The 17,164-nt window shown below is 40.5% G+C and overlaps 2 protein-coding genes across 2 annotated transcripts in view; one reads left to right on the forward strand and one right to left on the reverse strand.

Annotated features, from left to right (window-relative positions):
* LOC126174966 (brefeldin A-inhibited guanine nucleotide-exchange protein 1) overlaps positions 1–6,101 on the reverse strand; it is a 264,490-nt gene extending 258,389 nt beyond the window's left edge. Inside the window, exons 1-2 of the mRNA XM_049921435.1 lie at positions 5,914–6,101; positions 5,450–5,631 (exon numbers count right to left, since the gene is read on the reverse strand). Of these exons, the coding sequence (XP_049777392.1) occupies positions 5,450–5,631; positions 5,914–6,037 (306 nt within the window). The 5' untranslated portion in view covers positions 6,038–6,101. The remainder of the gene's footprint in view (positions 1–5,449; positions 5,632–5,913) is intronic.
* A 419-nt stretch (positions 6,102–6,520) lies between these two features.
* Positions 6,521–17,164, forward strand: part of LOC126174967 (cylicin-1-like) — a 59,357-nt gene continuing 48,713 nt past the window's right edge. The window contains exon 1 of the mRNA XM_049921436.1: positions 6,521–6,797. Coding sequence (XP_049777393.1) covers positions 6,618–6,797 — 180 coding nt within the window. The 5' untranslated portion in view covers positions 6,521–6,617. The remainder of the gene's footprint in view (positions 6,798–17,164) is intronic.

A 17,164-nucleotide genomic window follows, 5' to 3' on the forward strand; every position in this document is an offset into this window, starting at 1 on the left:
TCATCAATGACACGCAAGTTGCCTAAGTGGCATCAACTAGAAAGAATTGCAATACGACGGCCGAAGGCCAAAGGGGATATCCCAGGCCAATAAATGCCATATGATCATTTAATTTCATTTTTGTTGCAACTGCCAGGTTGTTGTTGTAAGGCTGGGGGGGATTCTGCAAGGTAATGAATGATTGTACTTACAGGAGGGCTAGGTAATCACAGATGGAGCAATATCTCCTCCACCTGCACTGAAAAGTGATAAAGAGGTGTCTGGATTTTAAGTCCAAACAATGCAGCAGCTGACCATCCATTCCAAGCTCTTTTCTACGTATCTGATGGAGACACCACAACAATAATTATTTTGGCATTCATGAATTAAAATTACTTCTCTTTATGAGTCAGGAAATTGTTGATGATGCCCAAATGAAGATGAAATGAATGAGAATACTTTATTTTCGTAACTTCTCTGTGTGAAAAGAAAGGGAAGAAGGTTTAGTTTTAATGTGCAGTATACAACAAGTTCATCAGAGATGGAATACACGCTCAGATTGAGGAAGAATGAGGAAGTAAGTCAGATACACCCTTTGATACTCACCATGTCTTAAGAAATCTGGGGAAATCACAAAAAATTTAAATTTGTATGGCCTGAAGGGATCTGACCCACTGAATAGGAGTCTGGCATCATACAACTATGCCACTTCACTTAGTCTCTCCATGTGAAATGAAATGTCATGTGGCTAGGGCCTCCCATCGGGTAATACCGGTCGCCTGGTGCAAGTCTTTTTACTTGACGCCACTTTGGCGACTTGCGTGTCGATGGGGATGAGATGATGATGATGATGATGATAACACAACACCCAGTGCCTGAGCAGAAAAAATTTCCAGCCCAGCTGGGATCGAACCTGTGGAATTCCATCACGCTGACCACTCAGCTATCAGGGCAGATGTCTTACCTTGTAAAACGCCATAACAGGCTTGGGTCAACCCTGCTGTGACTAGGTTATGTGGCACAAACCACAGGCAATGCCAAATCCAGCTCCCACATGAATAAGGCCATTATACTTGCACAAACAGATACGAGAACAGAACACTGACAATATTTCTTTTGTGTCTATATTTATAACATGGGTTGTGGTGACATACTGATCTGTAGTGTAAGACTAGGTCTACGTTAGGTTGACAGATGACAAGTCTGGTTATGAGTTGTCAAAATGGTTTTCAACATTTCAATTAATGTTAGGCTTGATTTCTTAATGTAAGTGTTTTCATTCACAAAATGTGTATTTTGGAAGCATCAGACTGTTGGAAAAGAAGCAGTAGTCAGTAGTACTGCTAAACATTAGTGCTTATCAACATCTGATTGCCTGAAATTGCAGAGGCTTTTGTGGTCACTTCTTAAGATGTTGCCTGTTGACGTTTGTCTTGGAACTATCAACCACTGGTCATTTAGTGGTTTTTCCGATATTTCACTAGCATCAGTAACCAGTATTGTCACAGATTCACCCTCCATTGCTGTTGGAGAAACTGCTAGCCCCCTTGAGTTGGTGTAAGAAAAATCATTAAATGACCACTGGCTGAAGACCCTGAGATAAATGGCAATACACAACATCTCTGACTGATGCTAAACATTTGTTACACTAATATTCTCCACTTTTAACACAGAAACATATGATGTTAGTTGCATCTCTGGCTTCTCCAGGCGTAGAAAAGACAGCATTGCCACCCGAGGAGAGAAATCATTGGGCTTTTGTTGGATAATAAGACATAAAGCAACTGCTTAGCTTACAGCAGGGATACATGTAGTGTGACTGACTTTTTTTCCAGTATGTGCTAGCAACTGGCTTTTGCCAACAGCATTACTGTTGTTGTCGTCTTCAGTCCAAAAGCTGGTTTGTTGCAGTTCTCCATATTGATCTGTATCATGCTTGTCTCTGTATTTCTGCATAAATACAACAACCTACATTCATGTGAATCTAATTATCATATTCGGGCCTTAGTCTCACATTACAATTTTTAGCCCCACACTTCCATGCATTACCAAATAAACTATTTCTTGACACCTTCCAATGTTTTACCATAAAGCTTGTTTCTCCTTGATTTGATTCAGTATCTCTTCAATGGTTATCTGCTGTAATGGTCTAATTTTTGCATACATATATCCTCTCAAAGCCACTGAAAAGTGTGTTTGATAAGGGCACTGGGTACCAATATTAATGATTTCCTGTTCTATGATATGTTGAGTGAGAGAAAAATTGGGTTAAAATCTAGATCAGGGCTAGCAACATTTATGGTGGTGTTTATCTATTGCATGTAAGAGTAGACGTGGACCTCCAGAATAGGTGCATACTTGTACTGATCCATTTTGCCTTCCAGAATGACGAGATCACCCATGGAATGCCATGAAAATATTCCCCAGACCATACCTGTTGTAAGGTGTTTGCTTCCCAATGTTTCATGCCATACATGTCAATGACCATCTGTCCAATAGAGCATAAAATGTGAGTCATCTGAAAAGGCCACCTGTCAATACTAAGTGGATGTACAATTGCAGTACTAGTGTGCAAATTTCAGCCTTCGTCGTCCAATAAACACGTGTGTGATCCAGGTACCTGCTGAGGAGGCCCATACGCAGTGGCATTTGCTGAATGGTAGCTTAGGAGACACTGTTGGTAGTCCTTTGCTTCACTAGGATGGTCAAATTCTCAACAGTTGCACATTTATTCACACAAACATATCTATGCAGCCATTGCTTAACCCTGTGATCTATGGCGCATGGTGCACCAAAATTGCCTAGGCGCTGGTTTTCGGTATCCTTTAACCACAGTAGCGCATGAACTTAGGCATTTCTGAGATGCCCTCAATGGCCCAAAAGCCAATAATCAAGCCATTTTGGACGCCACACAAATAGCTCTATTTTCACCTTGATAAGCTTTACATACCCTCCAATGCCGATGCTGCCACCTGCCGACTGTGAGTGGTTACTGCGTGTTGACATCGAACATAGGCTGTGGTCACATCAATGTGATGGGAGTGTGCATAAGTCGTTTGTTGTCTCAAAGAGTTACCACATTGTCAGCAAACCTTAAAAGTTTTTATTTCTTCTTCCTGAACTTTAATTCCCTTTTTTGAAGTTCTTCATGGTTTCCTTTACTACTTGCTCTATGATCAAATGAATAAATTGAGGGATGGGCCACAAACCTGCTGCACTGTCTCCCATTCATGTCCACCTCATATAATTGCTGTCTAGCTTCTATGCAAGTTGTAGGTAACCAAATTTGCTCTATGTATTTCACACTTGTAAATTTTGTTACATAGATGAATCCAGTTTTTTATGAACAAAACTGTTTCTGCAATCAAATCTGTGATATTGTCAAAGTTTGTTTTGTACAGTACAGAATAGTAACAGCTAGATGTGAATGAGATTTTTCTGAACAGCTTTGATACAATGTTACTAATACATTCTCAAACACTGAAGCCAGTGACGCTCGCATAAGTATGCGGTCTTGGTGTTCACAAATTTTTAAATTCAATAATAATAAGTATAGCTTGCCTGAAAAAAGAAAGAATAGTTTTCGTGAAATTTTCTTGTTTTGTACATAATTAAGTACAGATTCTGGCAAGAACAAAATAATTTTTAAGCTTTCACTATTCTCCGTTTTGTATTTTTGTTTAACCCTTTAACGGCTCTGAACGTGTTTATGCGCGCCAACCGTCCTTTTACCTGGTACTCTGAATGTGTCTATGCATAGACACATTCAGAGTACCAGGTAGAAGGACTGGTGGCACACTTAAACATGTTCAGAGCACACAGGGACAGGAACAAAGGCATGTGCGTTAACACGTCCAGGGCAGTTAAAGGGTTAAGTGGGAGTTTTCGTGCTTTTTATTTTGTCGAGAAAGTATACAAGATGTCTACTAGGCCCACCAGCATTAATTAAGTAATTAACTTCTGGGCTGAAAATCAGACATTCTTGTGCTGCACTCACACAACAAATTATGCTTATTATACACTTATGTGTTAAATGATCACTTGTAGTCAAGCTTATTTGCTTTTGTCACTTTCTTAGACAACTGATCTGGTCGGTCCTAATTCATTTGCAGCTAACTTTTCCTGGTAATTTTCTTTGTTGCAAGCACATAAAAAAAGATACAACAGAGTTCACGTAGACATTGTTCAACAAAGCCAATTCCTAACAGTAAACAACCAACTCCAAATACAAACTGCTGCTTGCGGAAATGATTAAATTCTAGTAGTACTACCTACCAACAAGGTCACTTGACTAGAATACAAATGAAGTGCTGAGGACCATAGGGGTCAAAAGCACACAGTCTTCAAGCAAACATTCAAGTGGGTATCAGAGAAACTAGTGAGAGAGCTTTTCGTAAATGTTCATAAACACATACAATTCTGTCCTACACTACAAATAAAGCAGATAAACCAAAAGACCACCAGATGTTAGAAGCATGAATAAATGCTACAGTCTCACAATCAACAATGATGTGCTGTACGGTTCTCAGTGCATCAAATGAATTATTGTATGATAAAATCCAAAACTTTATGTACTGTATCTCATTCACAATCCCACAAAACAGGTCTGTGAGTGAATTGGCATATCTGAGGAACGTGCTAGCATCTAGCAGGATTTATGCCAAGTGAACGGGGATAAAAGTCTGCTGCAGTGTGCTACCACCTAGTGGCATTGACATAAACTTGCAGTTAAGTGGTAAAGGCTAGCTGTGCATGCCACAAACCGTGCATGTTGTTAATGAAATCCATTACTATTTGGCCTGAAAGGCAATTATGTCAAGATAGTTGCGCTCATGGAATAGACTCCTTAAATCACGGACAACTTAAACTGTGCTTGCGACCCTGATGCCAAGTTTCATAGAGTCTAGAAGAGCAATGTAGCACAGCCTGGTAGATTTAGCACCGTGTATTTCAGATTACCACATTTACATTATGTTTGACAGCATTCAAAGAAAAATGACCAAATAAACCGCAAGGTGTCAACAGTTAGAGTGTTCAAGTGCTCTTAAACAACAGCCACCACTGATTGCAACATAAAGTTACATTTCGGGAGAAGTACTTCATGCTCTACTTTGTCATACACTCTAAAATATGGGCTCTATTTTATTACTGACATGTTGTATATTATGGTGAAATCTAGTCTTACCAGTCCTGTTTGCCTAAATTTCTTTGAAAACTTGTACTGTAAACTAAGCAGGCCAGTTCCTAATATTCCTTGGAGGTTATTTAAATAAGATTAATCACAGTAGTGTTTCATCACTGGAGCGTCTATACATTAGGCTACAATTACAACATATAAGGGTAACAGTGTACTTTATCATGAAATCATGAATTTCTCTCAAGATGTGTTAGTGCTTTAAAGTATTGTACACATAAAATCAACTCTCGGTGTAATTAATTATATAAATAAGGATCAACACTCCACACTTACCTGAAGGCAATCAAGGGCTGTCACAATAATCCTTGATGCTTTGCTTTGGCATGCCAGTTCGAATGGGAGGAAATACTTCTCAGCTGTAATAACATTAGCGGCATCATTCTTTGGTAATGGGAGTGCCGAAGAAGAAGTGGGGTCCACTTGACCACCATCTTTCAGCTCGTTCTTTATTTCTTCTGTAATTTCAAAAGACCTCATAAAGTGATATGCACTACAGATGAAGAAATATTTGAAAAGACTTTGAAGGGAAATACGGAGAATCACGTCTTCTACAAAATTTCAGCGTAAACGTCATCCTTCCAACACTAACTGGATACAACAATCTGATTAACCCAACTCATTTAGCAATTTATACCGAAGAAACGCAAAACTGTACACAATTGTGCAGCACCTGCGAGTATACTTATAGAAACAAACTGTGTATGTGATGTCTACGTTAAATAAATATGCATTTTTACCTAATGCCACCTCACAAGCTCGTTTCAACTGAGAGTGGTGCGACCGCTTTATATCCTTGTCGCTCAGGATCTTTTCCAAGGCTCGCACAATGAACATTTCCTTCGTTTTTAAATTCTTTTGCATCGTTATGTACACGTTCACTAACTACATTCTGCGCGTCAACAACACACACTCCCGTCCGTCCACAACGCCATTATTCTAATCAATCAACACAGGATATGTTGCGATACAGCAAGAGGCAACTATCGATCCATGGTCAGCAGAATACATCGATGGTAAACATGTTTGGGTCTAGATACAGTTCTGAATGAGCTATAATTTATTCTGTACACTGACAGGTAAAATAATCTCATTTAAAATGGTAAAAAAGATAATTAATATTTCGTCTACGTAAATAGTGATGAGTTGTAGTACAGAACTTTCCCTTCCTACTGTTACGACATCTACGGAAAACATTTTAGCAGATTTACCTTGCGCTCTGTTTCCAAAGCAGCTGTAAAGAAAAGAAATTTTATGTAGTTTATAGTCGTGCAGCACATTGAACTTCTGAGACCTGAGACCAATGTACGCTTCAGTAAGATCTTTGTTTGCTACGTCAACACCAGTAGGGTACGTCAGAACGCGTCATAACATCTGTATGTAGAGTAGTTGGCACAGTGGACGCGTGGAGAAGCGTTGTTGTGAAGCGAAGAGAGCCAATGCGATGGAGCTTTCCGAAGTATTAAATACACAGTATGCCATCCCTGTCGGGTTTGTGTTGCTTTGTGCTGTTTTAGTGTTTGCTTTCGGATTTAAGTCAGCTGAGCAACCAAATTTTGATCAGCTCTCCCATATTATCGATGAGCGAAAACCATCTGGCAAGAAAAAGAAGCCAAAGGACAAGGTGCCGTTTCATTATTACTTAATTTAATACTTGCATGTCATTGACAGACCTACACTTCATCTTTATTAAACTGATTTGCTGCTTTGAAAAGAGTAACTACTTTCCACGTTGCAATATGGTTGTGTCTAGCAAAGCAATGTGGCTCTTTTATTGTGTAGATTTCTAGCCAAAAATGAAATTGCATTATTCCTTGTGACCTCACAGTCGCCTGTCTGCAAGTATAGCTATTTATGAAGATTTCTGCAACGAGAGATTTCAGTATTTGTCAGTCTGTCTACACTTTGTGATTATAAATGGAAACAGTCTCCCACACTCCCCATTGTAAGCGTATTTTTGTATACTTTTTAGTAGTTCTGATAAAAAAAAAGAATATATTGCACCATTTGCACATCCGAAGTGGACAGGCACTACAATGAGAGAAACTGTGAGGAGCCATTCTTCTGTAATTACACCATAATGCAACTTTGTAATGGCAATTTAATTTCCTGTCTATTTTATCTATTTTATATCTGTTTTGTTGATGTAATGTAATTATAATTAGTGTTTTAATTTTTCTAATGTTAGTGGAAAAACCTAGCAGGTGGTATGTGTTGTAAGGGATTTGCTCACCGAAATTTGCCTATTTCACTGTACCGTAAAAATGAGTACTTCTTGCTCTGCTTTAGGTATCTCATCACCTGTAAATTATTATATGATGAATAGACATCAAAGTTCCTGATTGAGTTTACCTTCCCAAAGGATTGTATTTTTTTATATAATCCATTTACCCATGTTAGCTATATTGTAAAGTATTTCTCTGAGTGTTGCATTTTAACTAAAACAATGCCTACATCACAAATCATGTTTATTTTTCTGGTAACCAGTTTGTCATAGCAAGACTATCTTCAGACCAGGAAGTAACTCTGAAATGAACAAAGTAGGCCAGGAGAAATACAGCTATTCACCTTATGCAACATGTACGTGCTTATGGGTGATGCATGGAGGTGATGTGCAGAGCCACTGTATGTGCTAGGAGGCCCCTGTCATCAACTGCTAGCTAGTACAGACATGCTCCACATGTAACCGATGGCTGTAGACATGCTGCATTGTTATTTTGTACTGTATCACTTACGTAATGTTACATAAGTTGAGTAACTGTGTTATTCTTGGCCTGCTTTCGTAATTTCAGAATTACGAACATGTTCTTTATATGTCTGAAACCAGATCCCTGGAAAATAGACATCATTTGCAATCGAGACTGATTTTGTTAAATAATGATAAAAGATTATTATTGTCTAATTATAACTTCAAAAACTGTTGTTGAATAAAGAATTTAAAGTAAAGTGCAACATTAATACACCACTCAAGAGTAACAGTCTTAGGGAAAAGATTGATTGCTATTACCACTGTAAAGATGACACACACAGTTGCAAACAGGCACAACAAAAGCACTGTTACTATTTTAGTTTTTGGCCGAAACCTTCTTCAGAAAAGGAAAGGCACTCATTCATTGATATTCCGACCTAGAGTTTCCATTGTTTCACACTCAAGCGTAATGTAATGTAAAACTATGAACAATGTTGAGCTAACCTAGTAACGTAGACAGGCCTTAACTTAATTATATTTAAGAGTAAAGAACATTCAGACATAAACATTCACATGCAGCTCATAATAAAATAGCTACTTAATTAGTCTTCATCTCTCCTCTCGTCTCCCCCCCTCACCCCCCATGTTTGGATGGATCTGGCTTCCAGAATGTGTGATGATTAGTGGAGTGATATATGAATAGTCTCTTCTGGCATTGCCAGGTTTCTTGTCAGGGATTCACTGCCCATTGTCCAGTTTGCAGATACTAGCATTGGAAATGCAGAATGCCAGTTCGAGGTGATAGGTGGAAATCGTATTTTGGGTGCCATTGACACTGACCCCAGTTTTCTAGAATTTCTAACTAAGGGCTGTACATGAGCCCTCATACAGTAGTTGTAGAGCCTGTTCATGTGTCCAAAGGTAAACAAGTATAAGTTTCTCTCAGTGTAACGGACCAAAGTTGATTAATGCTTGAACACAGTTGTAAAGTCTCTCAATTCATTGAGAACTTTGGAGGTATTACTATGGAATTAACCAGGATACCAAATTGCTTGGCAGTAGACCAGTTGTACTGCTGTAGCTTTAAAATATTAATAGATGGTAGGATGGAGACTTAGGAAAATGAGTAATGTTGGTCTCCAATGTTGCTATTCTTGGCACCATAAAGACCATTAATACTTTTTGAAAACACTTAACTAAGCCATTTGCTGTTTAATAGGTTACAGCTGAAATATGGTTAATGCCTAACAAAACAGTGATTGGTTGGAATAGGGAACACTTTGCCTGCTTGCCTTGTTTAGTGATGATAGAGGTAGACACTCCAAAACAAGCATTCCATCAGCAAAGAGTCATGGTGGCAGTGATGTCAGCTGTGGCTTCAACCATAGGAAAAACTTCAGGTCAGTGGCTGAGGCAGTTGCTGGCAGATAGGCAGTAATCATGTCATTTGGGTGTTTAAAAGTTGAACAATTTCAATGTTGATACAGAAAATCCAGGATGGAATGTAACAATATTATGAAAAGAAAAGTTGCTACTCACCATACAGCGGACATGCTGAGTTGCTGCTAGGCACAACAAAAAGACTGTCGCAAATAAAGCTTTCGGCCAGTAAGGTCTTTGTCAAAAACACACACACACACACACACACACACACACACACAAAACTACAACTGCAATTTCAGGCAACTGAAATGACAGTGGTTTCAGTTGCCTGAGACAGCAGTCGTGTATGATAGTTGCATTTGTGTGTGTGTGTGTGTGTGTGTGTTGATGTGGATATGTTCAAACCATAGGTTGTGTAGGTCAAACATATCAAGAGGTATAATGAGATGGCACGTTATCGTATTAAATTTACATGTCACATACTAGTGCCGAAAAGCTTTGCTGTGCGATCTCTGGAAGGAGACAAATTATATACCAATGAGATTGCCTGTTGACAAAATTTTGTGGGGGGACAACTCGGTGGAGTCACACAGAACAATATCATTGTTCTGAGGCAGCTCAACTAACCTCTCTGGACCTGCAGTTAGTTCACTCTGATCGATGTTTGTGACAACATGCTTTCTACATTGTAGGACAATAAAATATATTTGAGTGGAATCGTATGACCTGTTAGTTGTTGTTATACATAACTACTGTCCTGAGTACCGTACTTCCTGTTTTGTCCCCATCTGCGGAGGACATTTTCAAGAGGGATCACAGCTTTGTTGAACGTCTGATTCACACCCTGGCTCACTACTGTCAGTGAGTAGCGAGCCAGGGTGTGAATCAGACGTTCAACAAACCTATGATCTCCTTGAAAATGTCATGCGCGGATGGGGACAAAACATTATGTTTTGAAGTGAAATCCCTTAGACCACAGCATAATAGCCTGAAATATGTCATTAATTGTGACAATTCTGGCTGTGGAAGTTCACATTTTATGTAAATGATCTAGCTGAAATATCACAGTAGACCTACAGCGGTATGTTTGGATGGAGCTGCTGCGTTTGATGGAGCTGTAAAATAGACTGAGCCATGACAAGTGCTTTGTAACTGAGCTTGCACGTAATTGTGTGTATGCAGGTACGAGCCTCTGCCAACACATTCTGTTGTCCATCGACAGTGATGTTAAGTCCTGAACTACACTGTTGTTGTATCTCAGAGGTGTTGTGCTTGTACTCACCTAATATGCAGGTTTTATATGTCTTCGTTCTCTGTCTAACGGATGGACTTTGATATGCCTCATTCCCATCTGGTACTTGGGAGGCAAGGGCTTCATATCTCGCTGTTGGATACCCGATGAAAGTGAGGGGAAATGATTCTGATAATACCGCTGCATGCTTAGAAGGGAAGTGTGAAGGTAGAAGGAAGAATGGATGCTTGGAATTTTGGGGTTGGTTCATTGGTTGGTTTCATCATCCATGGATCCTTTGCATGATAAACCATAATGTGCAAGGAGTCTTTTATATTAACATCACCAATTATTTTGTAAATATGGCTACATGCTGATCATTTACAAATCAATAAGAACTACAGATGCAAGTTAGTAATTTCTTCCCACTCTCTTTTACAAATTACAATGATAGAAATTAGTCTACAGAATAAGAGTTATCGAGGAGAAACTTTTTCTGTTTGTTTTCAAATTTTACTTTTCTATCTGTCAGGCATTTTATATCATTGGGAAAGTGATCAAAACATTTCATTCCAGCATTGTGCACCCCTTCTTGTGGTACAAATAATCTTCATATGGTGTAATGAATGTAATGTTTTCTTCTGATATTATAATTATAAGGGGCAGTCAAATGAAAATAAGATTGATGGTAAAAGTAAGTAAACTATTTATTATTTCAAAAGTAATCACAAAAAGTGTTAACACATTTATCCCACTGTGAGACAAGATGGTCAATGCCTTAATGAAAACTGTTTTCTGTTGCTAATGGAACCAAGATTGTACTCAGGCATGCACCTCTTTATCTGAAGCAAATCTGCAATCACGGATGTTGTTTTTCAGGGCTCCAAAAGCATAGGTATCATTTAAGGTGATATTGAGACTGGATGAATGGTGTGTAATGGATTCATAGGGAAACTTCTCCAGCATAGGGCAAACTAGAAAATGTGTGCAACTGTAACTCAAACAGCTGTGGTTGCATACAGATCAGATAGATGTCTGTACATCTTCTGTGATTTGTTTAAGTTCCTAAGCTAGAATCTTCTCCCAGTTCTAACTCAGATCATGTTACAAATAGCTGACAATTCCAGTGACCATCATCAATAGTAAGACCATTGTCTTTAAGTTTGGGGTAGGTCTTTTTGTGCCCTTGGGTGACATAGAACTTCCTCCCTTTAGAAATGTGTCATGAACATTCTGATCACTTGCTAAGGTCTAAAAGATTCCTTTTTACATCTGTCTCGTAAGCAGTTCTGCAGGACATATGGCTGTTGGCTACAGGCAGACATTACTGCCAGCCACATAGTACTGACAGAATTCAGGGACCCAGGAAAGTAAATTCATTTGTGTTTATATTCTACATGAACTCATTAATAAATGGCCACAAGCTGCGTACTTGGCGTTGCCTGGATATGTACTTATTCCAGTCTTCTGTTAGTCTATCTCCTCCACCCCCATCTCTCTCCACATTCTCACCTTCACTCCAATAGGAGGTTGATGGTTCTTATCCCCAAGTATTTCTTTCCAGGTTGTTAGTAATATGTACAAAGTTTGGTAGAAATTGAACCAGGAGTTTAGTAGGAGCTTTTTACCTGTGGCTTTGCCCACATGTGCACTTGTCACATATATTTAGATGTTGCTGTTGTGGTTTTCAATCCAAAGACTTGTTCGACGCAGCTCTCGATGCTACTCTCACATATTTCACTTATATTTGTACACATATTTCATCTGCACCTCTGGTGAATTTCATCCACCAGTTTCGTTTTCACTCAGTGTTAATGGATGCATTCAGTGGTATATGTGAATATGGTCTGCAAAATGTGTTGCAAATAGTTAATAGTAAACAACTAACAAAGTAAAATACAATGCATGGTGTGGTAGTTTTACTGCATGAACAGTGAAAATATAGTAAGTGATAAACTTTTCTCCTTTCTCTCTCTCTCTCTCTCTCTCTCTCTCTCTCTCTCTCTCTCTTTTTTTTTTTTTTTTTTTTTTTTTTTTTTTTTTTTTTTTTTTTTTGGGGGGGGGGGGGGGTTGTTGGCAAGAAAAAGTCTCATTAAGGTCTGAAATTATGTGCAAAGTTTGTTGCAAGCCATTAAGTGCTCTCATTCTCAAATACTGGATGAATATTGTCTGGAAATTCCCATGCATTGTGAGCTACAATACTTTCTCACCCCCACCCCTTTGAGAGAAACATGGTTCTTATCCCCTTCCTCCCTCGAATGGTTCTATCCAGACAATAAGTGATATGTGTACCAAGTTTGGTTGAAATCGATCCAGTGATTTAGGAGGAGATGCATGTACATACATAACCACACATTTATAATTTATATGGATTTAACTATATACGACACCAAATTACCTATATAAGGTTCTATATAAAACTTGTCACAATTGAAATACCCATCCATTGTCTGACCTTGACAAAAAAAAAGCGTACGTTAGTGGCTTGTGACATGTGGCCTTCAGGCATATGGCAGAATATCATGAAGCAGGGTGGACTTGCTATTATTTTTCCCCTTGGCGAACATAGCTGAGGTGTTATTGGGAATGTTCTGCATTGTCTGTTGGTGTCGTAAGAACAGTCTCACCTTTGTTTTTTGCACCCTTTTCCTTTCTTTGTTTCCCTTCTCCCTTCATTCCTATGCTTCAGCATTTGAGGTTCCTCTTTTTCTTCTTCCTACCTGTGTGCTCGTGAAGGCCGGTCCATGCATCTCACACATAACAGGTTACTGGTTAATGCATAAGTACCAGCCCCCAGCTCCAGGTTGACAGTAGGCTTCACACGTATCCCTGGTACAGGGTAGGCCCAGGGAGGGGTGATGCCTGAGCTGCAACCTTCCCAAATTGCCAATTGGTCCCTCTGCCAGGTGTTCGGGAGGTATCACCTAAGATGGGTGCGCCTCTTTAAGGGGGTACCTAGTTGGAAGGAGCATGCCATCTGGAGACATTGGCAATCATGGGGGATTTTCTCGCAATTTGTCAATCATCTTCCCAACCAACGTCTACGAAACATAAACGTAATGAGGCTAATGATTAAAAGACCCTTCTTGCTGCACCACAGTTCCTCATGGTCTCACCTACTGAAGAAGGGCAGTCCTTAGCCACAGTAAATCCGTTTATTATTCAGAAAGGTGTTGATGCAATTACCGGCCCTGTGAAATCCTGCTCTCGTTTACAGGACGGCACTTTGCTCTTGGAGACTACTTCTGATTCTCAAGCACAACAACTGCTTGCTGCCTCCACGCTTCTCCATGGCTATCCTGTTCGTGTTGAGGCCCATGGAACTTTGAATTTTTCCCATGGTGTAATTTACACCTGGGTGCTCTATAGTATAACAAAGGCCGAAATCCAATCTCGCCTCTCTGATCAGGGTGTCATTGCTGTCCATCGTGTAAGGAAAAAGATAGATTGCTCCACAGTGCCCACCCACACTCTTCTTCTCACATTTGATATAGTGGTTCTTCTGTCAAAGATCAAAGCAGGCTATGAAATTATCACAGTCCAGCTGTACTTTCCAAACCCAGTGTGCTGCTACCAGTGTCATCGTTCCAACCACACTAGAATGTCTTTAACACCCAGCCAAATGTGTAACCTGTGGTAGGGATGCGCACAAGGGCGATTGTCCGCCTCCTTCTCACTGCTGTGGTGTTACAGGCCCTTTGCTGTTCCTTATCTATATAAAGGATTTGGGAGACAATCTGAGCAGCCATCTTAGGTTGTTTGCAGATGACGCTGTCGTTTATTGACTAATAAAGTCATCAGAAGATCAAAACAAATTGCAAAACGATTTAGAAAAGGTACCTGAATGGTGCAAAAATTGGCAGTTGATACTAAATAATGAAAAGTGTGAGGTCATCCACATGAGTGCTAAAAGGAATTCGTTAAACTTTGGTTACACGATAAATCAGTCAAATCTTAAGGCTGTATATTCAACTGAATACCTAGGAATTACAATTACAAACAACTTAAATTGGAAGGAACACACAGAAAATGTTGTGGGGAAGGCTAACCAAAGACTGTGTTTTATTGGCAGCACACTTAGAAAATTTAACAGATCTACTAAGGAGACTGCCTACACTACACTTGTCTGTCCTCTTTTAGAATACTGCTGTGCTGTGTGGGATCCTTTCCAGATAGGACTGACAAAGTACATCAAAAAAGTTCAAAGAAGGGCAGCACATTTTGTATTATCACGAAATACAGGAGAGAATGACACTAAACTGATACAGGATTTGGGCTGGACACAATTAAAATAAAGTTTTTCGTTGCAACATGATCTCCTCATGAAATTCCAGTCACCAGCTTTCTCCTCCGAATGCGAAAATAATTTGTTGACACTGACGTACATAGGCAGAAACAACCACAACAATAAAATAACGGAAATCAGAGCTCGTACAAAAAGATGTGTGTTCATTCTTTTCGAACACTATACAAGATTGGAATAATAGAGAATTGTGAAGGTAGTGCGATGAACCCTCTGCCAGGCACTTAAATGTAATTTGCAGAGTATCCATGTAGATGCAGATGTATCAACTAAATGGCAGCCATGCCGCCGCCTCTCGGGATTGTCCCATGTATGTTGATGAGCGGTCTGTCCAAGAGATCCAGGTAAAGGAAAAATTGCCTTACCAGTTGCTTGCAAGTTACTGGCTAGTCTCAAACCCTGCATTCTCCTGTATGGCATCAATAGTTCTGTTCTTGTTACCCCTTGCTCCATGAAGGACATGGCCACACAGACATGTGACGCCCAATTCAGCTCTGACTTTGTTGTGAAATTGCCCAGTGTCAAGGTAGTGTCTCCATCCCCCTGTCCGGCTGTGCAACAAGCCATCAAACTCTAGCCTCAAGGGCCGAAGCCACCAGCTACCAACTGGTAGGCCAGAAAGGACAGAGGGAGTACTCCCGTGAAGACTTCCTCTGTCTCTCCAGCCAAACACCCGGTCTTCCTCTAATCGGAAAGGCTCGAAGAAGTCCACCAGAGGCAAATGGTTGTCTCTTCCATAACTCAAAAATCCTCTTAGACGATGTTGCCACATGATACCTTAGCCTGGCTGGTCTCCATGTCACCGGTGCGCACCACCAACCGTTTCTCAGTGTTGAATTCCACAGACTGACTGCACAAGAAAGCCAATGCTTCTGTGGACCCCATGGAGCAGAATCGTCCTCCTCCTGTGCCCTGTGGTAGTGACTCTTCACCAGCTGTAACTTGGCAGCTGCTGAGGTGACACCCCTACCTCTCTTCCTCATCATGACTCTCCTCCAATGGAACGCTCATTGTGTTCGGTCCCACAAAGAGGATTTATGGCTGTTTTTAGCATTGCAGCATCCCCTTATACTCTGCCTTCAGAAAACGAAAGTGCTCCCTCACAACAGCTTTGAGATTTCACATTTCTTACTAATTCATTTTGACCTTCCCCCTGAGGTCAGCATTCTGTCTAGTGGGGACGTCATACTGCTCATACAGGATGACAGTCATAGTCAACCCACCTCCCTGACTACTCATCTTCAAGCTGTTGCAGCTTGCCTTTTCCTTCCCCACCTGACTTTTTCCCTCTGCATCATTTATGTCGCTCCATCATTCGATGTCATCAGGGCAGACTTCCTTCAGCTTATGGGGCAGCTACCTTCCCCATTTTTTTCTACTTGCTGACTTTAATGTGCCTCATCCACTTTGGCATTCTCCCAGAACCTGTCAGAGAGATGCCCTCTTGGCTGATATTTTTAATCAACTCAACCTCTTCTGCCTTAACACTGGAGCACCCACTTTCCTTTCTGACTCCTCGCACACCTATTCCCATTTGGACCTATCCTTCTGCACTGCCGAGCCTGCCCATAACCTTGAGTGATCCATTCTGTCGGACACCTAATCGAGCAATCATTTCCCGTGTGCTGTCCATTTGCTGATCCTACCCCATCCGCGTGCATGCCCAAATGACAGCGTACTAAGGCTGACTGGCAGCTTTACTCCTCCTTGATGACCTTCAAAGAACAAGATTTCCCTAGTTGGTATGACCAGGTGGAATATCTCACAAGTTCTCACATTCCTCTTTACCACGCCATGTCCCAGTCCCTTGGTGGACTGAGGCATGCCACATTGCAGTTCACACACAGACGTGCTCTCCGCATTTTTAACTGGTATCCTACAATGGCAAACTGCATTTGTTATAAATAGATGCATGGTAAGTGACATAGAGTTCTTTGGGATAGCGAAAGAGGTTGCTGTATTTCATTCACTGGTTCTTTTAACAGTTGCACCCCTTCCTCTGTTGTGTGGGTCAACCTCTAATGGCTCTCTGGGACCAAGATACATTCCCTAATTTCTGGCCTGACAGTAGCAGACGATGTCATTGTGGACCCTATTGCTATCTCCAACACCTTGGGCCATCATTTTGTGGAAGTTTCAAGCTCTTCCCACTATCACCCTGCCTTCCTCCATTGGAAACGAGTGGAAGAGGCTCAGGGGATAACCTTCTCTTCTCCGAATTGCCAATGCTACAATGCCGCCTTCACTGTGAGGGAGATCGATCATGCTGTCAGTTCATTCCAATCCTCTGCCCCAGGGCCAGATGCCACCCACATTCAAATGTTGCAGCACCTTTCTCTTGCGGTCAAGCACTTTTTGCTTAACACGTACAACCGCATCTGGGCG

This window comes from Schistocerca cancellata, chromosome 3 (assembly GCF_023864275.1).
Source record: "Schistocerca cancellata isolate TAMUIC-IGC-003103 chromosome 3, iqSchCanc2.1, whole genome shotgun sequence".
In the NCBI taxonomy this organism is placed as follows: Eukaryota; Metazoa; Arthropoda; class Insecta; order Orthoptera; family Acrididae; genus Schistocerca; species Schistocerca cancellata.